The sequence below is a fragment of the Hyaena hyaena genome, unplaced genomic scaffold, assembly GCF_003009895.1.
Source record: "Hyaena hyaena isolate Hyena2069 unplaced genomic scaffold, ASM300989v1 scaffold_172, whole genome shotgun sequence".
Classification (NCBI taxonomy): Eukaryota; Metazoa; Chordata; class Mammalia; order Carnivora; family Hyaenidae; genus Hyaena; species Hyaena hyaena.
Genome location: NW_024080804.1, coordinates 674508 through 698274, shown reverse-complemented (window position 1 = coordinate 698274; position 23767 = coordinate 674508). Strand labels below are relative to the sequence as shown.

The window sequence follows — 23767 nt, the reverse complement described above, 5'->3', positions numbered from 1 at the left end:
ATAAAGCTGGTCCTAGAACCCAGAGACTGTGTTCGGAGCTCTGTCTATATTGCAAATCAGCAACCCATAGACTGGCTCCTGCTCACACTTGTTGTTTGTTTAACTTGGACCGTGTTTCAAAAATTGAGTTACTGGCTTCACCCTTAAAAATTTCAGATTTGATATGAAAACACAAATTTTTGGCTTTCCTGTAAAATTCAGGTTTAACCATATTGGATTAGCATTCCCAGATGGCAGCATTTGTTAGAAATTTAGTAGCATCTTTCCCCCTTTCATTGGGGGAAGCACTCAACAGTTTGCTCCCATTCCTCAGTTTCCTATGGCCTCACCTTGTAATTCTTGAGTGGACCCTTTAGGCAGTTGGGTTTGTGATGCTGTGCTGGATTCATGGAAACTGAAGAAAGTAGTTAATTCTAAAAGTGAAAATTATTTAATAAAATTAGTTGGCTGAAGTCCTCATCTAGACAGTGGTGGCACATTTTCAGTTGGATTTCCTGGGGGGTCTTGGCTTTACTCTCCCAGCTACAGTGTGAGTCAGATCTACTCTGCACTGAATCGGTCTTGGACCAATTGCAACTAAAGTTGCAAAGTGGTGGATATAGTTTTATGGGGCTTTTAGCCTCATTGTTGAGGTGTCATTGACACACAGTATTTTTCACATTTTAAAAATGTACAATCTGGTAAGTTTTGACACGTGTATGCCCATGAAACTACCACTACAGTTATGATAATATAGTTACTACCCCCAAAAATCCCATCCCACCCCTTGGTAATCCCTATTCCCTCTTTCCTACAATCAACACCACCACCCCCACTCAGCACCCAGGTAGCCTGAGCTGCTTGATGACTATGGATTGGTTTGCACTTTCTAGAATTTTACATTCAAATGGAATCATACAGTGTATACCCTGTGTTGTTTGACCTCTTTCATGCAGGATACTTATGTTAAGATTCACTCCTATAGTTGGGTCTGTCAATAGTCTGGTCTTTTTTTTACTGCTGAGCATGGTCCCTTGCATACCTCAGTTTGTTTATTTGCTCCAGGCAGATTTTTGGACATTATGACCCTGGTTTCTGCCCACTCATCATGCTCAAATTCTTCCCATGGGTTAGAATTATAGTTGAGGATTTCTTTTTTTTTCTTAGTTTATTGTCAAATTGGTTTCCATATAACACCCGGTGCTCATCCCAACAAGTGCCGTCCCCCATGCCCATTACCCCCCTTCCCCTCTCCCCCACCTGCATGGGCCCTCATTTTGTTCTCAGCATTCAAGAGTCTCTCACGGTTTTGCCTCTCTCCCTCTCCCCAACTATTTTTCCCCTTCTACTCCCCCATGGTCCTCCGGTAAGTTCCTCCTAATTCACCTATATGTGAAAACATAGGGTATCTGTCCTCTGTATAGTTGAGGATTTCTAAGGTCGTAAATTATTCTTTGATTCTGAAGAGATGTTAGCCATGGGTCTTGTTGCGGATGGCTTTCCTGGGGAATGTGCTGATGGGCCGTTTGAAGGTCCGCAGCTTGGAGATCAAAAAGAATGCTGTCTTTGCATACCTTCCTGTTGTGTGTGTGTTTCTTTGTTTGTTTTGTGAAGAGTTTAAAAAGCTCTAATTTTTAGCTTCTAAATTGAGAACACTTTCCCGGCATTTGTCAAATATATGTGAATGTTTATGTGTCTTCTATGTAAAAGGATAGTCTGTGGGCTGTTTGGAAATGATAATGTGGAGATTATGGTGTGAAGAGTGGTATTCTGGGAACTTGAAGTTAATGGTCGTAGACACATTCCTTGGAAAAAGGTCAAGATTGTGTCATATAAGCTAATATCTATGGCTTTCCCTCTAGAAAAAACTGGTTTGCTCCCTAAAAATGGGTTCCACTGAATATTAATAGCCTTTATAATACAGAAATGGAGAAAAAAAATGTGAGCTCCACTTAACTTCTTGGTTGGATGGTACAGTTCATGAAGCTACATCATAATTTTGTGGTTTTCACAGAAATTCATTCACTGTTAAAAGTTGCAATTATTCCTGGAAGAGAACTTGGGCAAAGCTAACTTGACCAAATATGGTGTCATATCCATAGTTTAAAAAATCATTGATAGTAAAGAAAAATGTCCTGGCAAATCCTCTCATACTGTCTTTTATGTCAACAAGACCCATTTTGGAAACTTTCTTTCCTTTTCATATATTTGAAAAGCTGGTTTTTCATGACCCAAGTGCATCCCTTCACATTCTTACATACTAGAGTGTGCTATAAGTCGTGGGGTTTTTTTGGTTTGTTTCTGAATAATGCTGTTTAACTTTTAGAGAAATTATGCTAATTTTACATTTCAAATGTCCTTAATTATACTTGTAGTTTTCTTGTGAAATTATAGAACTTTTTTGAATACATAAAGTTCTTTTCTTTCGTTCTGCAGGTAATAATTGAATGTTGAAAGGTTTGGTGGATATTAATTTGGTGGAAAGGGAACAAAACTCATAATTTAAAAAAATTTTTTAAATTAACTTTATTAAAATTTTTTAATGTTTATTTTTGAGAGAGAGAGTGAGCGAGTAGGAGTGAGGGAAGGGCAGAGAGAGAAGGAGACAGAATCTGAAGCAGGCTCCAGGCTCCAAGCCGTCAGCACAGAGCCTGACACAGGGCTTGAACCTGCGAACTATGAGATCATGACCTGAGTTGAAGTCAAATGCTTAACTGACTGAGTCACTGAATATGAATATGAACTCTAATTAGAGGTTTCTACCTCTAATTCATATTCAGTTGGTTTTCAACATGTATCCGAGACAATTAGATGGGGAAAATAGTAATTTGAACAGGTTGTGCTCAAATAGATATTTACATGTAAAAGTTGGACCCCTAGGGACCTCACATCATAAACAAAGTGAATGCAGTAGACCAACAATCTAATTATAAGAATTGAAACTATACAAATCCTAGAAGAAAACATAGGTATAAATCTTCATGACCTTGGATCAGGCCATAGTTTCCTGATAGGACACAGAAAGCATAGGCAATAAAACAAAGAAAAGTAAATTGGACTTCATGAAACATAAAACTTCTTGTGCTTCAAAGGATAATATCAAGTAAGTGAAGAGTCAGTTCATGGAAAGAAAGAGATATTTGAAAATCACTTTTCTAATTATGGGGTAGGATATAGGGTATATGAAGTGGTCTTACAACCTCACAATTAAAAAATAAACCAGTTAAAAATGGGCAAGGGCTTTTAATAGACCTTTTCCCAAAGGAAATATATAGTTGTCCAATAAGCACATGAAAAGATGTTCCATATCATCAGTAATTAGGGAAATACAGAGAGAAACGATTAGGATGACCAGAGTCAAAAGGTGGAGAATAGTAAGTGTTGGTGAGGACTAGGGAAATTGGAGCCCTCCTAACGTTGGGGTCATGAAATGATGCAACCACTTCGGAAAACAGTTGGGTAGTTCCTCAAAAGGTTGAGCATAGTAACGATACGACCCAGCAATTTCACTCTTAGTATATCCCCAGGAGAATCGAAAAGACGGACAGAAACTTGTACACACATGTTCATAGCAGCATTATTCATAATAGCTAAAAAGTGGAAACCACTCACATGTCCCTCAACTGATGAAATGGATAAATGAAATGTCTCTCCCTACAGTGGGATATTATTGAGTCACAAAAAGGACCATCACAATGAGGATGAACCTTGCAAACAATATGCTAAATTATGCAAGACGCCAGCAGGCTGTGTATTCTGATTCCATTTATGTGAAATGTCCAGAATCCATAGAGGCAGAAATTAGAGTTGTATTTGCTGAGTGCTGAGGGGAGGAGATATTGGGGAGTGACTGCTATCAGCCTGGGGTATCTTTTTGGGGGTGATGCAGGTGTTGTGGGGATTAGTGGTGATAGTTATGCCAACTCTGAATTTCCAAAAAACATACTGAATTGTTTACTTCGAAAATGTGAATTTTGTTGGATACGAATGAAGCCTCAATTAAAAAATGGGTACATATGGAAAAATTTGAGGCTTACTGGTAACAAAACCCGAAAATGAAACAGTCCTATAAAGTAAAATAAAATAAGATAAAATAAAATTAAAAATACCAACTTTTGACTAAAAGAACAGTGAAAAAGAAGTAAAAGGCAAGGAAAAAAGGCAAGACCTCCTTTTTAGATGGCCATGTTTGAATGTGTTTGAGGATATATTCCAAGTGGGAGTTACATTATAATTCATTAAACAAAGGTTGTGGAAGGCTTGTGTACTGGGTAGGCCCTTTGGAACACAGTGATGAATAAGACCCAGGGCCTGCAGTGTAGGCCTTTGCAGAATCCTGAAGGTGGGGGTAGGAAGAGATCAGGTAGATAGGGTGGGAGTTAGAAGTCTCTGCTGCAGCACCAAGGCACAAAGGACACCGTGGGTTCTGAGTATTTATACAGGCATTATCTGAAGAGAGTTACAACTGGATTATGTGGGAAGCTGAGTCTGTGTCTCTGTGCCTGGGGAGGCTTGAGGGTGTCTGATCCCAACTAGGAAATATCTAGGGGAGGAAAGTGGCTGTCTAGGTGCATGGATAGCAGACTTAAAAAGCAGTTCTGTTATGTTGGTGTCAATTTGCTCAAGCAAAGAATTCATGATTTCTCCATTGGGCATATATGGGCCACGTGTGAGGGAGCTGGAAAGGGGGGCCTCTGCAGAGAGGAACCTGGGGGCACAGTGCTGGGTCTTCAGTGACTGAGGAGGGGCTGTGACTGCCAGAATAAATAGGTTTCCCCCTGAAGAGGGAGTGCAGAGGAGGAATCTGTAACGATGGCCGGCTATTTGTAGGATGCCTATTAAAGTGCCATCCAGAGCAGATGGGCACGGTGTCCTTCGAGGTGTGATGCCCTGAGAAGAGTATGATAGCTTTTATGTGGTATTCCAGATGGAATTGATCCATGAGGAGACCTGACACTCCGAATGAGAAATACTCTGTTTTAAAAAATGGGGGATTGTGTTCTTAAATGTCATGGTCATAAAAGATGAAAATTAGCTGGAGTAACATTACAAGTAAATGTAGTCGCTGATCCTAACTGGATCTTGAACCAGAGTGAGGAAAGTGCTAGGAAGGTCATTATTTGGTCTAATGACAAAGAAGAGATGTGGACTGTAGATTTGACAAAAGGACAAGATCAGTGTTTCCTGAAATTGATAATATGCTATTGTCATATTAGAGATTATCATTATTCTTACAAAATGGACACTGAAAGATAAAGGGCATAATGTAATGCAACTTATTGTCAAATGGTTCAGGAAATTATTTCATATATCATACATATATGTCATATACATGAAAAGTTATAATTCTCTATGTATCTATAGACAGAATACGTTTGATAAAGCAAATGGGCAAAATGTTAACAAACGGTGACTTTGGGTAAAGAGTAGTTTCTGTATTACTATTCTTTCAACTTCTCTGTAAGTTTGTAATTATTTACAAATAAAACTGTGAAAAAGTACCCAGTGAATGAAAAAGTCAGCTTTAAGCATCTATTATCTAGGGCTGGTGTATGAGGCCAGCTTGAAACCTCCAGCCAAGTGAGAACTTTGCTCCCCTTCTTTCCATGTGCCTTGCTTCTACCCAGGTGGGATCTGAAGTCAAGTAGGCAAGATAGATATAGGGAGGGAGGAAGGCATAAGATGGGAAGTCGGGAGAGTGGAATCTTAGCTTGAAATAATATTGGGAACTTTGATCATTATATGGGTCCAGATAATTTTAATTTCTGAATTGGCAGTATTTGAAACCTAGGGTAGTTTTTAATATCCAGGCACAGAGAAAAGGACCTTTCCCACCAAATACATTTTATTTTTATTTTTTATGGGAGTTTTTAAAAACAGTTTATTTTTGAAGGAGAGTGCATACACACGTGTGTATGTGTGTGCATGAGCAGGGGAGGGACGGAGTGGGACAGAGGATCCGAAGTGGGCTCTGTGCTGTCAAGCTGAGAGCAGCAAGCCTGATGTGGGTCTCAAACTCAAACCGTGAGATCATGACCTGAGCCAAAGCTTAACCAATGAGCCACCCAGGCGCCCCTTCACTAAATAGATTTTAAAACAGTGTTGGATATTTTTGTTAAATCATGAGTCTGCATGCCCATTACATAGACAAACCATAAAGCAGTCCTGGAAGGAAGACACTGCTTAGGATCCCATGGTAGGGAGGGGTAGGGTGGAGGACCAGTGAGTCTTCCCTGGGGAGCTGAACTTGGAGGTGCACCTGAAGCATGACAGATGAAGAGTGGCCTGGGCAGAAAATGGTGATGATGCTGGTTGAGATGGTGACATGGGAAGACGATTTCTGGTAGAGAGAAAAGCTTGGTAGAGATACAGCAGAGTGACAGATGGCACATGTTTGTAAGAATTGTAAGTAGTTTGGAATGGCCGGAGTGGGATGTTGGTGGGGGAGTGCTGTGAAGAAGTGAAGCTGGAAATGGGCCACATGAAGGGCCACGCATTTCTGGCTGCCGTTCTTTCGACCACGCCTGAGCGTGTGAAGCATCTGGACGTTTCCGCTGCTAAGCTCTGTGATCTATGTACGGACAGGCCTCGGGCATCCAAGTTGCTAGCAGTCTCTTGATTCTGTTAGAACCTTGCTAGGTGGAGTGGTCCCTGGGACAGTACTTCCCATCACTGGGGAGCTTGTTAGAAATGCAGAATTCCAGATCCCTCCTCTGAGCTGCTGTGTTAGTGCCTGCATTTTAACAAGATCCGTAGATGATTTGCCTGAATGTTAAAGTTGGAGAAGTGCTGTTTTTAGAATTCATTTATTCTGCTGGCCACAGTCAGGCCCAGTCACATAAGAATCACCTGTAGAGCTTGTTAAAAATGAAGATTCCTAGGCTACTATGTTCCACTCAGACATTTGTATTTTAATAAAATCCGCTGGTGATTTTCATCTATCTCTGTTAGAACACACTACTGTCATGTGAAGTCAGGGGTGCTCACCTGAGGAGTTTAGGTGGGAAACCTTGCTAATGCCCCACCTGCAGACTGAATTGGAATCTGTGAGGGAAAGGGGTGCCTGGGTGGCTCAGTTGGTTGAGTGTCCAACTTCAGGTCATGATCTCACGGTTGATGGGTTGGAGCCCCACATCGGGCTCTGTACTGTCAATGCAGAGCCCTCTTTGGATCCTCTGTCCTTCTCTCTCTCTGCCCCTCCCCCACTTGCACTCTCTCAAAAGTAAATAACACAGTAAAACAAAAAGTCTGTGAGGGAGGGGCCAGAGCACTGTATTATTCTGAAAGCTCCCCCATGTGACCGTGAGGATTAGCCAGGACTGAGAATCACAACCCTGAAGGATTTTAGGCAGGGGAGTCAGTTATAGAAAGAGAATTCTGTCAAGTAGAATTTCGAGTACAGCAAAGAAGCTGTAATTCACGAGTGTAGAATGCTTTTTGCCTCTCTTTGTTGTCTTTATCAGTCCATCTTATCACTTTGGGTAACTTTAGGGCACTGATTCTCAAGAAAGTTAGGGAGGATGGTTTAATCCTGTGGTTCCTAATTGGGGATAATTTTGCCCCAATCAGAGGACATTTGGCAACATCTGGAGACATTTTGATTGTGAGAAACTGGGGGATGGGGTACTACTGACAACTGAAGAGCACAGGCCAGGGATGCTGCTGGGCATCCTACAATGCGCAGGACACCCCCCAGCCCCCAGCAAAGGATTATAGGTAACACCATTATATTGAGAAACCTGATATAATCACCTTTTTTGAGGGGAGGTTACCATTTTTGAGGTTTCTTGGAGAACCTGTCTTATAATAAACCACTATTTGGGGTGGCACTGTGTATTTTTCAGGTAGGTGCTTTGGGGAGAGAAAAAGTTTGATAATCATTCTTAGCAAATATTTTGACTTCAAAAGGCTGCTTGATGGCAGACTGTGTATGTTTGCCAAGATAAAAATAGAGTGCAAGTAAAGGAAGCATAGGTCATGAAATTCAGAAAGCAACTTTTCATTTAGAGTAAATACATGACATCTCTGACTCTTGATTTGTTTGATTAGTTCCTTTTGGCTGGGTTAGAGTTCATGAAAGGGCCTCTTTGGAAGGAATCTGTTCATTGATGGTATGAGTACTATGTAAAGAGTCAAAACCATGTGGAGAAGAGGCCCTGCTCACAAGTGGTAGGGGCTGATTGGGAAATCCCAGGGTGGGGGAGAAGTGCTGTGAGGCTCCACGTTGTTTCTAGGTCTTCAGTGGAAACCAGTGAAGAAAGGACCAGAGGAAGACAAATGAGCTAGTTGTCTCTTGGTTGTTGGTGTTTACTTGCTGTCTTAACCTCTCTGTGGAGAAATGGGTGCAAAGTAGCCATGACAGCTTTGTTGATTCAGCTGCTGTTGCCTCGAACCCCAGGTGGAGAGCAAGGGAAGACAACGTACTTTTGAGGTTCCCAGGTAGGGGAGAGGGACAGCAGGTTGGTGGTATTAGCCTTTCTCATTCTGAACCGTGGGCCATATCCGCAAGTCTGACCCACTTCACAGAGAAGTAGGTTCTTTCTGGGGCTCATATGCTGCGTAAATGCAACACATTTCTCATTGTATCTCTATTGTCTTTCCCTTTTCCTGCCCTGCCCATTGACTTCAGCGACAGATCGGCAAAGCTCTGCTGAGGGTCCTTCTCTCTCAGACCCCCATCTCTCCGCTCACTGGGTTAGATGCCCCTCTGCTCCATACACACATTATCTGTTGGCTCCTCTCCCTTCCTGAGAACATTCAGGACCAGATTGTACTGACTCTTTATCTCTAGTACACAGGCGCTTAAAAAATGTTTGTTGAATGAAGGAGAAATCAAATTACTCTAAGAGAGACTGCCTATGTTTCCTTTGTGTAATGGGAGTTTCTAATGGGAAAAGTATTTTTCCAGGAGGATCCCAGGATGACCAGTCCAATAGCTTATGTAACTCCTTTCAGACTGGATGTTCCAGACCTTCTGAATGCCCTTTTGTAGAAGATAGGACATATTCTCAGAGGTTCATAAGTGCTGTAGTTTGTTTAAATAGCCAGGGCTATACACAGTGAAGTTTCATTTGCCTTTTAACTCTGAGAGATGCCCAGTTCTGCTAGAGCAAGGCTTTACAGGGTCCGTGGTATTACATGCTCTTCACAGGTCTAATTTAGAGCTGGGCATCCTCTCATTTTGAGGTGCACTTCAGTCCACTGTATTTCTTATTTCACAGGTCTTTTCATCTATTTCTTCCTTTACAGAATATATTGGTTTTCAGGTAGATTGGCAAATTGGACCAGGTTATATACATAAGAGAGTTCATCCTCCTGTCCTTCGTTCCAACTTAGAAACAACCTTGTTTTCAACTTGGTGAATACTTTTGTGGTTTATAAAAAAATCATACTTGAGAAGAAATTTCACAGATGATGTTATTATAGAAAATTTTAAGCCTATATACGACTTGCGAGAATAATAGTATAGTGAACCTCCATGTACCCAACACCCACCTTTAATAGTTAACAACTCATGGCCAATCTTGTTTCATCTGTATCTCCCCATTCCCCTTTCCCTGATTATTTTGAAGCAAATAGATACCCTAGCATTTCGTTACAGATTACATTTTTAAACTGCTGCCTATTAATGGTATTATATTTGGATAATACAGGGAGTCAGCAGGGCACAGCGTCCCTTGGTCACAGTCCCTCTGGGTATTAGGCTTTGGGCCAGGGAATGCTCACTGCCCAGGGTGTCCTGCAAGTAACGCAAATAACTGAGGCCATTTGGGGAGTCAGTGATGTAATCTCTCTTATGCCTTTCCTCCTCTCCATTATAAACCAGCAAATGCCCAGCCCAAACCCTGACAAAACAAAGCATGTTTTCCCAGCAGTGGAAATCATACACTATTGTTAACCTTTCACATAAAGGGAAAACTTGTTGAATCCTACTTTTGATAAGAACAGCTACTATCTTTTATTGAGGTATTACACATACACACACACATACATATATATACACAAACCTTAAATTCAGGTCTCAGTAAAATTTTACACACACACACACACACACACACACACAGTCACAAGACCCCAGCCCACATTGAGGTAGAGACCATTTCTAGCACCTCAGAAAGTGCCCCTTCCCAGGAATTATTCCTCCTCCAAGCCCCCAACAAAGGGAACCAGTATTTGGACTATCTATAGATGAGTTTTGCCTGTTTTTGAATTCATGTAAATGGATTCACTAAGTATAAATGGATTTTTTTCTTTTTTGCTTACACTTCTTTCACTCAAAATAATTAGTGAAATCCAGTGTATTCTTCCAGCACTGCGGTGTAGAATGGGTATGCCATTCTATCATGGTGGCGAATATTTATTGAGTGTTTACTCTGTGTCAGGATCTGTAGTAGGTGCTTTAAATGAAGTAGTTAATTTAATTGTTTAAGTTAGTTTGTAGCTATCCATTGTGGTTATTGTGCTTTTATTGGCAAGAGACAAAAACCTATAGAAACTGTATAATTTTCTCCAAGATTATACAGCTCAGATGATGGAGCTGAGGTTTAAACCCAGTCAGCTAGACTGCAGAGCTATGTCCACTTCAGTCCTTCTGTATCCGGGTTCTTGATGAGTTACCTGACCTGGCGTGTATGCTTCCACATATCCCATCAGGCCTCAAGGGCCTGTGGTCCTTTAGGGATGACTCATTTGCCAGAGGAAGACCTGCAGACACAGAGAGCTTCAGTAACCTAGGCAGGACTCCTCAGCTAGTGAGGGGCGGAAGCAGGACTGGAACCCATGTTTCCAGATTCATTGTCTCTTACTTTTTGGCATTCTCTTAGGTGATGGTAAAAGCCTTTGTTCATTTCCATTGCCGGCAACATGAAGTGGTTTTCCAGTCTGCAGGTTGGCTAGGACTCTTTGTTGTAAACCATAGAAACCAATTAAGATAAGCCAAAAAGCAAACCGTGGGAAGAATATCGGAGAGCGCACAAAATCAGCAGGGGTGCAGCCAGGCTCGGGCACGAAGGGAGATGCAGGAGCACCGCCAGGTCCTTGCTTAGGAACCCTTTGTGAGGGGTGCCGCCTGTGTCACAGTGACCTGTCACCCCTTGTGGATCCACCGTGCATATTACCCTGGACATCCGACCCTGACCCTGATGTCACAGGTGATCCTTACGTAGCTCTGGGTCTTTGCATCTGTGTGTCCAGGTGCAGAGGGCAGGACATCTGACAGTTCAAGGGGCAGACGCTTGTGTTAAGGCTGCAGCCGGAGGGTGCTATGTACACTTTCGTCTTGCGTTGTGGGAAGAGACCTTGCCTTTAAAATGGATTATTTTCCTTCTCTGCCTTATTTCGCTCAGCATAACATGGATGGACCTTGAGGGTGATGGATGTGGGGGGGGGGAGGGGGTATGGGCACGGAGAGGGGCACTTGTGGGGGATGCACACTGGGTGTTATATGGAAACCAACTTGACAATAAACTATTTGTTAAAAAAATAAATAAATATAAAAAAATAAAATGGATTATTTTCAATAAACCTCGCAAATCAGTAAATAAAAATTTAATTGGTTGAGTTAAAGTAGATCAAAAAGAAATATGTACCTGTGTTTGCACTTTATTAATGTGTTTGTGAATGATAGCCCTACAACCAGGGAAGGTGAAAATGGTAGAGAGTAACAGCCTTGCTTTTAGTCAGCTGGAGTTTTCCTTTCTTTTTTTTTTTTTAACATGTATTTTTAAATTTTTAAAAATGTTTCCCTTTTAATGTTTGAGAGAGAGAACACAAGTAGGGGAGGGGCAGAGAGAGAGAATGCCAAGCAGGCTCGGGACTGGCAGTACAGAGTCTGACATGGGGCTCGAACTTAAGAACCATGAGATCGTGGCCGGAGCCAAAACCAAGAGTCAGACGCTTAACTAGCTGAGCCACCCAGGCCCCTCTTGCATATATATTTTTAATTGAAATATATTTGACATATAATACTGTTATAAGCTGAAGGTATACAGCTTGATAATTTGATACATTTATATATTGTAATATGATTGCCATCGTAGCAATAATTAGCACCTCTATCTCATTATGTAATTATCTTTTTTTTTTCTTTAGTGATTGGAATAATTAAGTTCTAGTTTCTTAGCAAATTGGATGATTGTAGCACACTACTGTTGTCTACAATCACTATCCTTTGCATTAGAACTCTAGGGCTTACTTGCTACTTGTGAGTTTGTACCCTGAAACAATTACTGTCCTGAGTTTTCTACTCAGAAAAAGCATCTGATTGCCTAAGTGGGAAAAAATTACCTCGTTTTCTTTTGTCTCTTAATAACAATGTGTATATCTTTGTGCAGACAGGTAATGGAAGGTTTGTTTTGCAGTCACAGTTGGAAATTGTCACTTAACTTCAAAGGACTCCTGCCATGACTTGGGAAATGTGATTAGCAAGCAACAGACACAACAGTGTGTTTTTACTGGTTTCCTCTTTCAGTGATTTGGAGTTAATTACTTGTTCATGGATGGCTTTTGTTAGATATATGAGTAGGTCTTACTTTTGTGAACTGCCATTTTAGATTACTCCTCCACCTTGAGTGTCCATTTATTTATTGGCTGATATTTTATTGAATGCAATAGGGAACAGAATGATGAAGAAGCTATACCCTTGTGAAACTTAGTGTAGTAAATTTGAAGTGGGAGAAAGCTTAAAATTAGAATTGTTTTGTATTCCCTTTTCATTACTTCTTTTAAATCTTAACTTTATTATTGGAGAATTAATACTCTGTCTTCTCTTTGCGAATCATACTACCTGTTTTTTTGAAATTTTTATTCTTCTGCCTCTTATCCATCGCAGAAGAAGGCAGGATATGAATGATCAACACTTAAATTTTTCATACTTGTATCTTATATAAACTCTCTCCTTGTTTCTCTCTATAGAAAGTTGCATTTATATATGATGGGTGAATGAAGAAGTTTTTAAAAAAATGATAGCTTGTTCATTATTTGTGTTTTTGGCCACTGATGTAGGTTGGAAGAGCTCAATTCTATGAAAGAGGGGACTGTATCTTTCTAGTTAACAGCTACAACTCCAGCTGGTGCATGGTGGTAGGAAAGAGCGAAATGGATTCTTGGCTAATTCATGGACAGACAGCAGTAGAGGTTGGCTAGCTATATAGCAAACTCCTTCTTTCTTGGCACTCACCTGAACTGAATTTTTTAGCTCCTTATATCATGGTGGGGTCATGTGTTTGGTTATCAGTGATGACTGGTGATACAGGTTTTGTGTTCTTTCAAGACCAGTGCAGTTAAGAGCAGGTGTGCCTTCTCATGCCTCTCTTCCCTAGGACATCCTCCTTCAAGTGGGAGACGTGAGGGCCTCTGGGAGATGTCTTTGGAATGTATGTCCAGTAGCAGAATTGCCAGATTATATGTTACAGGTTCTGTGTTTCTGTGTAACTCGACTCCTCCCTAGTTGCTGCACTAGTCTGTCTACCCGTCAGCAGTGCAGGAAGGTTTCTACATCTCCACTGATCTGTGGCATTTTCCAGCTTATCGCCTTTTGTCACTCGGTTGCAAAGTGATAACTCATTAAAAACTGAAATGCCTTTGAGTACAAAAAGGTTATTTTAAAAAGCTCAGTATTTTCAATGGTATATGCACATTCTTTGAAAAGTGAAGTCTTGGGGGTACGAATGAACTTCATAGATACAGGGTTTTCTTTTGTGGGTGCTGACACTGTTTCGGACATCTGTAGTGGTGGTAATTGCATAACATTGTGATGTTCTAAATGCCACTGAATTGTGCACTTTAAAATGGTTAATTTTGGGGTGCCTGGGTGGCTCATGTGGTAGATCATGCAATTCTTGTTCTTGGGGTTGTGCGTTCAAGCCCCATGTTGGATGTAGAGGTTATTTAAAAAATAACATCTCTAAGAAATAAAATTAAGGGGCACTTGGGTGTCTTAGTCAGTTAAGCGGCCTACTTCAGCTCCAGTCATGATCTTGCAGTTCCTGAGTTCAAGCCCCGGGTCAGGCTCTTTACTGATAGCTCAGAGCCTGGAGTCTGCTTCAGATTCTATGTCTCCCTCTCTGTCTGCCCCTCCCCTGCTTGCAATCTGTTTCTCTCTCTCTCTCAAAAGCAAATAAAACATTTTAAAAAATTAAAAAGTTAAAAAGTAAAAGCAAAATGGTTAATATTAATGTTATGTGAATTTCACCTCAAAAAAGTTCAAATATTGATAAAATGCAGAAAAAAAAAAACTAACACGTCAAGCCTTCCACTTTCCAGAGGCAATAACTTAAAATGTTTTAACATTGTCTACTTACATTTACCCTGTGTTTCTAAATGACATGTATCTCTTTTTTAAAAAAAATTGTTAATGTTTATTTATTCTTGAGAGACTCCTTCTTCTGAAGGGAGGGAAAAGGGGAGGGAGGGTCTTTAACTCTGCCCTGCCTAGTTGAAGATGAATAGCTACGTTGTATTGGTAATGCTGATGTCCTCAACTTTTCTCCTCTTCAGCGTCCCCATCCTTCCTCTGACCCCCCACCCCACCCTCACTCCTTAAATAACTCTGGTATATCCAACCTGCTAGTTGATGGACGGCTTAGTCAGCATTTCAGCTTGGATGCTTCATAGACACCTCAAACTAAGCACAGCTAAAATTACTGATTTCTGCTTCTCTCCCCAAATCTGCCCCTCCCCAGCCTTCCCTTTCTTAGTAGGCACTGACACCAAAAAAAAACAAAAAACAAAAACAAAAAACAGGGTGCCTTTATCAGGTTTTTCTTTGGTTAAAGTCCTGGGTTGCTTCTCACTGCTTTTAGAATAACCATTACATGCCTCACCAGAGTCTACACAGCCCTGCACGATGGACTTCTGCAGGCTTCCCTCGCCACCTCTCTTTTAACTCTCCCTTTTGCCCAGTATCCGCCAGGCAGTTTTTTTCTATTTTTTACTTAATCCTGCCAAACTTTCTTTCACTCAAGGGCCATTGTGCTTGCTAGTCCTTTCCCCTTAGAAGGCTTTGCCTCCAGATGTTTATCAAGTGGCTCCTTCACTCCCTTGAGCTCTCGGTCAGGTGCCCCGTGCTGGAGCGCCCACCCCCATGGCCCTGTGTGAACGTTGCTGCTCTACACCAGCCACGTTGTGTCAGCAGTAATTTTCACTAGTATATAAAGCCTCCATCATACTTCTGACTTGATGTAGTTCAACTAGTGTCTTTAGTTTTTTGCTGTCATTAGGATTGTACTAAGAAACCTGTGAGTTGGGTTCTGTTTTATTTTCAGCACCCACTACCACACCCCACACACAGTAGGCATTTTAATAAGTGGTAATTAAATCAGCACATGGATGCCTGGGGACTTAGAGCTGGAGGCATCTTGAGAGGACATCCTGCCATCACTTGGGCAGCCGTAGAGATTACAGCACAATCCGGTCATTAATTCAGCAACCATCTCCGCGCTCCTGTTTTCGGAGGCCCTGAGTTACAAGTGAGTGGAGAACAGACCAGAATCTCTGCACTCGGAAACCTTTTGTTCTGGAGGGTGGTATGGAGACAGTGGGGTTTCAGCTATTCTTCTGGCAGCTTTTATTATCTGACTCAGTCCTTAATGTGGCTCCCTTCCTGTGGGCTTCTTTGCTTTTTCATTCCCCCAGGGACCCTGTTGCACACCTGTGGCTCCTCTTGACTTCCTCTTCTCTTAACTGTACACCATAAGCTCATTTCGTAGCTCATGCATCTTCAAGCAGTTGAACGTTCTCCCTCCCACCAAATTCTGGGATGCTATTGAAACCATGGAAGATCACCCATGGCCTGTTCTGTCTGGATTCCAGCCCACTCAGCCCTTTAGCACTTAACCCGGCTCTCTTTTTAGCTAACTTCTGTGCTAGCCCAGCATGGCATCTGCTAAAGCTTAGGAATATTCAGGAGTAATTTTTTGAAAGCTTAGTTTAGTTTATTCTTCAAAGGCCTAAAATAACACTTGTCACATAAGGTATTCTTTGTGGCATTTCTTTGGGGTGAGATCAAACTCCTCTGTGTGTGTGTGTGTGTGTGTGTGTGTGTGTGTGTACACATAGATACATACTCCCTTCCCTCAAATATGTATTGTATGTATATTCTTTTACTGGATTTCCTGTATTTGTGTATTTCTATACTTAGCATAGTATTAAGATCCAGTGGAACTTTAATTTTGTCCTGCTGTGCCATCCAAATAGCAAAGGGCAATGTGGAGCCGCTGACTTGCAGAATTTTGGAAGGTTAGTTTAACATCACATTTGAATTGCTTAATTTAATTTTCTCTTTGAATCGGTTGCTAAGCAACTAGGAAGACAGGACAAAATCAGCAAGGCTAATTTGGTTCTGTTACTAGTTTGTTAGCATCTCTTATGTTTACATAGCTGATTGGTTGTAAATATGCTTAATCCAATGCAGTGCATTGTTTTGTCCAAGGAAAATAGTTGGTGTGGAAGTCATGGCAAGGCTTTGGTGGGATTGATAGTGCTTACTTCTATACTCTTATCCTTGGTGAATGTAAAGTCATCTCAAGTTTTGAGCCTCTTTTGTGGCTCGTTTACTTGTTATAAGGGTTTGGGACTTGGCTGTCCCAAGAACATTGTAGAATAGTTCTTTCTATTGCATGTTAATACATTGGCATTATGATTCCATCCTGATTATTCCTAGAATCAACTTAAATTCTTTTGTTTGCAATTCATACCATTTAGCTATTATCCTGTGAAGTTTGTTGGAGGAAAAAGACCGTTTTACTTTCATTATTGATGAATTTGAAATTGTTTACCCTATTTGGTCCATGAAGTAAGTCCTGTGTCAGATATTAATACCAATGGCATACATGTTTTGAATGCCCTTTTTAAGTCGTGTGATTATCAAGGAAGTCACCCTTACTCAGCCCACCCTTTGTCTACCCTCTATCTTGTGCCACAGACAGGACCTTAAAAGCTGACCAATAGTCTCACGGTTGTAATTGTTTATGGGGTAAATAGGGAGTTCACATGTCATACTGGTAGGAATACTGTCTCAATGATCATTAAGTGGCCACTGATATAGTGACAGGGACCTGTGGCTTTCATAAGATGTGGGGCCAGCAGCTCTATTTTTTAAATAAGTTACTGTGGTGTTCTTTATTTTCTAAAGATCTAGATGGCATCTTTCATACATTCCAGTGATTACTTTGATTGATGATTACTTTGATTATGTTCTTGATGTGGTTGGATATACCTTATAACTATTTATGACTAGGTAGGAATATTTCGTGATGAAGTAGATTATAGAAAAGAGGAAGATACTTTTTATTTCTATAGTTCAATGATCTTTTATTTTTCCCCCTCAACAATGTATTTGTGCAGTAATTTGTAAAAATTCACTGATCACAACTAAAAGAAATGGTGGTCTGAATTAGAGCAAAGTCCTAGTGTCTGTGTACTTGATAGCAAGTGAATTTTTGTTCACTTGCAATAAAAATTTTTGTGAATTTTTATTGGTAACTACAATAACTCAATATTGTTCAAGGTCCTTTAAGAAAATCTGCTTTAGTGAACAAATGAGACTAGGTGTGTGGTTAGTAGGTTGAATTTCCTTAGAAGCTTGTTCTGAAATGCTTCAGGGTATATTTTTTCCAAATCTGGGTTTTCATTCCAAAGTTAACTAATGTTACTCTATAAATAACCATTTCAAAACGTAAGTATGTCAATATGTAAATTTCTCAGGGAATAGGTGTCACTGTTAGTTTTTAAGAGCAAGTATTTTTTTTAAAGAGCAATTATTTCTAAGCTTTATTGGTGGCATATCCCTATCAAAAAATTTGACAAATAACCCCCTAAGCTATGCATATGTATACATATAAAAGTTTTATGTATATGTTACTATACTAATATATTGTATACATTATAAAAATAAGCAGGAAAATAGACATTGATGAAAAGATTAAGATTAAACCATAGTGTAGTATCCTGTCAGTCATGATTATCCTGTTATGATCATCATACTGTAAGGCACAGAAGTGCTATAGGGTAAGACCAATCATTAGAGACAATACTTCAAATGTTTTTTTAAAATCATTCTTATTATCTAGGTGATGTTAGTTTTTTTGTATGCTTTTTTTTTTGGTTTTGTTTTTAGATCATCATTATTTTCTGTGTATAGTAGCTCACAAGAGGAACATGAGAATGGTTGATTGTGCCGCCTTCTCATTTGCTGGGTTTGCATTACCATTGTCTTCGATGTTTAGATTTCTTTGCAGAAATATTTTGAAGCCGCTAGTCTGTTTTGTGCGGGCTAGTTGTACTACCTAAGACAGTATATAAAGTCATTGGAGCCCAGGCATACCTAAATGGCAGCACATTGTGATGCGCTGATGCTGAGGGACAAGGGCATGCTGTCTCAGCACAACCTCCGATATTCTGTTCTCCCCAGAATTGTCTAAAACGTGGTGTTCAAGAGACCACTGCTCTAGGAGGTCCCTGTAAAAAGTCTTCTGTAGTATTTTTTAAAAATGTATTTGGATTGAAGCGAGTTGTATTTGCAAAAGAAAATGCTTGTGTTCTTGCATATAACTAGGACGTCTGTCCTTCTGTCTGTCCGTCGTGAAGGAAAGGAGATAACTGGGGGGGGAACTTGAAGAGCTCTGGACTCTGAGTCCTAGCTCTGCCACTAACTGGCTGGGTGACCATGACACGTGAATTGACTTACTTTCTAAAAGCCTCAGTTTCCTCATCTGGCGCCACCATGGTGTGGTGAGGATTGAAGGTCAGAAGAGAGTTTTTTCCTAAAAGGACCTTGTAACTTGTCATTTATACTTACATATAATCTATAATGCCTTATATAAATAAAAGGGCAAAGCTTTTTCATAGGTTGAACGCACATACTTCCTCAAAAATGTTTTTGTTTGTTTCTCTTCTAGATTGCCTCTTTAAGCTATGTCCTATGAATCGCTACTCTGCCCAGAAGCAGTTCTGGAAGGCCGCCAAGCCAGGGGCCAGCAGCACAACCGATGCAGTGCTGCTCAACAAACTGCACGTATGTACTGCAAGGTGCCTCTCCCTGAGGAGGGTCTTGGAAGTGGCCACTTGGGTTGTGTCTGAGCGAAACGGGTTAACCTTGCACCCCTCCAGGTCTGGGTACTGGCTTTCTTACGTCCTTTGTTAAACGGACAAGTGGGAGCTGACCCTAAGGAGAGGAAGATCATAGTCAGCCCGAGGTATCTTGCGAGTTACTCTTTGCTTAGCCATTCCGCTTCCCGGATGACTGGCTACAGTTCTGGTTATGAGCGTAAGCCCTGGAAGCAACTCCTGGCTGCATCACTCGCTAAATGCTGATCTTGGGGACGTTAATTAGCTATTTGGTGTCTTCCTTCCCTGCTTGTAACATGGAAATGGTAATAATATCCACACCAGGAGACTGTTGTGAGAATTACATGAAACGAAACATAAAAGGTACGTGAACAGTGCCTGTGATATAATAAGTATTTAATAAATTTCAGCTATTATCATTGTATTTATCTTGACTATTATCTTGGCATATGAGAGAGAAGTGTATTCCACTGCTAATGTGCTGTGTGACCATAAGCAAGTTTTTGAGCCTCTCTGAGCATGTTTCTCCATCTGTAAAATGATGACATAGTTTTTGTAGTGTCTAGTATCTAGATGACCTAATTCTTCTGTGAGGCTAATTTGCGTGGAACTACTTGGAGGTGTTTAGAAGAAGGACATGACGTATATCAAATGTAGTAGTATTAGAATAGCAGCCCATTCACTATCTCCTTTTCCTGCTTTATTTTTCTCAGTGTTATTTATCATGTTCTTTCTAATTTATTTTATCGGCTGGCTACCCCCACTAGTATGTAAACTACCTGAGGACACAGATTTGTATCAGATTTGCTCATTGCTGTATCCGTCGTGTCTACAACATGTAGTAGGCACTCAAATATTTACCAACAGAATAAAAAAAAAAAAGGTCTTGACTGAGACTTAGCGATAGCAGTTGAAGACGTAGAGTAGCTGTGAGCACCATGGAACTTAACAGGTCACCTGTCATTCTGGCTCTCCTGTACTAATATATGGCAGAGTCACAACCAGCTGCATCTGGTAAGGGAAGGGTCATGTGGAGGACCTTCTTTAATCAGTGATCACCTAATCAGTGATACTGTGTTAGGTGGCTTTAGGTGCTCTTGGTATGATGAAAAGACCCGATCCTCAGCCTCAGTGAGCTTATTGTACACTGTGAGAACACACAGGTGGTCACTCCCATTGCATTTAAAATGAAATCTAGACTTTGTACTTGCTGGATCCTTTCTCCTTTGAGGCTTCTGAGCTACACTCATTATGCTCCACTAACTTTATTTCAGTTCACTGTTTTGAGCACCACGGAGTCTTAAAGGTTTTTTCTAAGTTTATTTATTTATTTTGAGAGAGAGAGAGAGAGAGAGTGAGCATGCACGGGAGGGGCTGAGAGAGAGAGAATCTCAAGCAGGCTCTGCTCTGTCAGGGCAGAGCCTGATGCAGGGCTCAGACTCAAAACCATGAGATCATGACCTGAGCCAAAATCAAGAGTCAGACGCTCACCTGACTGAGCCACCTAGGTGCCCTGAGCACCAGACTCTTAACAGCTTTGCTACTTCTGTGCTTTCTATTTCTTCTGTTTAGAAGGTTCTTCTCCTGACTCTTTCTGAGTTAAGACCCTTGTCTCCTTCATATCTGTGTATAAGTGTTATCTCAGTGAGGTCTCTTCTCACCTCCTTATCTAAGCAATGCCCTGCGCTTTCCTCTCTTTAGATTTTTCTCAGCACTGATGATATGCACTTATAGTTAGTGCTTTCCTCTCTCACTCATTAGAATGACAGCTCCACAAGGTGAGGAACAATGGCTGGCTTGGTCATCACTGTATCCTTAGTGCCTAGAATAGTGTCTGGTACATGTACATAGTAGGTGCTCAAGAAATACTTGCTGGATAAATGAGCACTGTGCTAGGTGATGGTGATGAAACTGACAATATCTGAACCCTTTGGGAGCTCAATAGCTAATCAAGAGTAAAGAGGTGGTGACAAGACTATTACGGGGTGAACCTAAAAGCACTCAGGAGGTTGTGGAAACATCTAGAAGGGGCACCCAAATCCATCTTTGTGAATCAGCAGTGGTGATATGGTAGTCAAGGAGGGCTTCCTGAAGGAAGAAGTGATGAGTCTTAGTGTGAAGCATCTGTGGGAGTCAGGGGTTAGAGAAGAAGAAAGAATAGATACAAAGAGATTGTTTTGAATACTTCAGGAATTGCATCATTATTTTCATGGTTTTAGGGCAGACATTCTTAACCTCAACAGACTGATTGCCCCGCCTTAAGAGAAAATATTATGTAACTCTATGAACAGGAAATAACATTCATAAATAATGCAACCTCTGAAGATACCAAAAATTTTTAAATGTTTGTTTATTTTTGAGAGAGAGAGCATGGCAGGAGAGGGGCAGAAAGAGAGGGAAACACAGAATCTGAAGCAGGCTCCAGGCTCTGAGTTGTCAGCATAGAGCCCTGTGTGGAGCTCGAACCCACAGACTGTGAGATCATGACCTGAACCAAAGGTGGACCCTTAACCAACTGAGCCACCCAGGCACCCCTGAAACTACCAATTTTTAAAAAAAAATTATAAAGGAGAAATGACAAAAAAGTAATAAATCTTATAAATGTGTGCTTTAGTAAGTTAATGCTCAGGCATGATTATTCTACAGGATTTAAGGAAATAAATGCTCTCACCTATTTGTATAAACTCTGTGCGTGAGGTAGCCAAAGATGGTGACTCAGGTAGGTGTGTAGTATTGGCTACCAAAAAGCATGGTTTTTTTAAATGTGATTTTCCAAAATGGTCATCAGCTCTTGGTAGTGTTACAGAGTGTAAAGTATACTCTTCCTCTTATTAAACAGGACTTGCATTTTGGGCAAATGTATTCATGGTAATAAACCATATGAAACTGTGCTTTTTGTTGATCTGTAAAGTGGAGTTAGGGGCTAGACCCAGAAATTGCAGACCACCTTTTAACCCATGGGAATGTCAACCAGACATAGCATTGCACAGGATGAAGGATGCTTTATCCCTACACAGGATTGTACCATGCATTTCAGGGCATCCAGCATCCCTAGCTCCCATCCACTCAAAATCAGTAGTGCCCCTCACCTCCCCCAATCATTGTGATGACCCAGGGTCCTCCTAAAGTCTGCGTTTGGGACTATGGGAATCTAGTTTCATGGGTTTGTTTAAGCTTGCACATCTCTCATGAGCTATTTAGTGCATGTACCTGTGGGGTTATCTGGTAAGAAGTACGTCTTCTGTAGTTCTGCCTTTATTTTTCTGGTACAAAAATCTTTTTGATCAATAAGACCTTACTAGGACATCTCAAAACCTTCCTTCTCCTATGCTTTTTACAGCAGGGGTTGTAAATTTGGGATTCCTCTTCATCATGCAAGAAGCTAACTGGAAAAAAGGGAACTTGGTGGGCTTGGTTGCTAAGTGGAGTGTTCATGCGTGTGGGTCCAGAGGGGGCAGATCGACTCCCCTGCTGTTGCTGCGTGGGAAGGTGGGCTCAGAGCTGCTGCCACATCTTCTGCTTTCTCAAGAGAAGCTAAAAATTGATGCTTTATGTCTATTATCTCAATTTTTTAAAAATGTCAGCAACTAAGTTTAAAGCTTAGTTTAAACTAAGTTTAAAGCACACATTCAGCGCAATAATGTCTCAAGCTGGATGGGGTTCTTTAATCACCTGTTTGCAGCCTGTGATATGTAGTATGTTTCCTTTCAATGGAAATTCCTTTCATTGCTCCCTCCCATGATTGAACTGTGAAAAAAAAAACTGCACATTTGAAAAAACGTACTCCTAAAGGTGATCAAGAACTCTGAACTCTTTATTTAAAAAAAAAAAAAGACAATGAATTATTTATTTCATGCTGTTTATTCTTTAAAATACTTTTTAAGGGGCGCCTGGATGGCTCAGTCTGTTAAGCCTCCGACTTCAGCTCAGGTCGTGATCTTGCGGTTTGTGGGTTCGAGCCCTGTGTCGGGCTCTGTGCTGACAGCTCAGAGCCTGGAGCCTGCTTCAGATTCTGTGTCTCCCTCTCTCTCTGTCCCTCCCCTGCTTGCACGGACTCTCTCTCTCTCAAAAATAAACAAACATTTAAGAAAAATACATAAAGTACTTTTTAAAAGGAAACCATTACTTTTCCCTGATTTAGGATTCCTGATGTGACGTGGGTGTTTACTTTGTGCATTTCCTACTTCTTATTGGATCTTTTTCCCCCCTCTAGTGTCTGGAAGTCATGTTGTACATGTTTTAGTGCAGTCATTAAAACGTTGTATTTTGGGCAGCCACTTGCCTTTGGGGGTTGATAGCTGGTCTCCAGTGGGTTTTCATTTTTATTTTTGTCATCTACTATGCAGCACCCCAATCAAAGGTCAGATTATTTTAAATTAATGCCATTTAAGGAATTAGTTGTCTAGACCACTTGACTTCCCTTTGACTAGGATAAGCAACATAGAAACAGCATTCTGAAGGAGAATGACATCTAGTGGCTGGTTACTGTGTGTTCATTCCCTCTGCAGCACTAACTAGATTCTAACTCTTCTGGTCCTGATTTCTCAAAAGTCTCTTGGCAAAATGAGCTTCTTCTACCTGCACATCATGTAATGTGTTCTCCAGGCCTTGACTGCTGTTCGCTGACAGTGTTTTGACCGACATTGTTTGGGTTCTGAGAAACAGTCAATTACATTAAGTCATAGCTTTGACTAGCTGGGAAGAACCCAAGGAGTGAGGGTTC

At 40.9% G+C, this 23767-nt stretch overlaps 1 protein-coding gene across 5 annotated transcripts in view; it reads left to right on the top strand.

The window, feature by feature from the left end:
• ITPR1 (inositol 1,4,5-trisphosphate receptor type 1) overlaps positions 1-23767 on the top strand; it is a 330213-nt gene that overhangs the window by 100529 nt on the left and 205917 nt on the right. For 4 of the 5 annotated variants that reach the window (XM_039240300.1, XM_039240303.1, XM_039240301.1 and 1 more), the window contains exon 5: positions 18876-18991. In XM_039240300.1, the coding sequence (XP_039096231.1) occupies positions 18876-18991 (116 nt within the window). Of the gene's footprint in view, positions 1-8373; positions 8419-18875; positions 18992-23767 lie in introns of those variants that run through there. The other variant, XM_039240302.1, reaches the window with a different exon arrangement.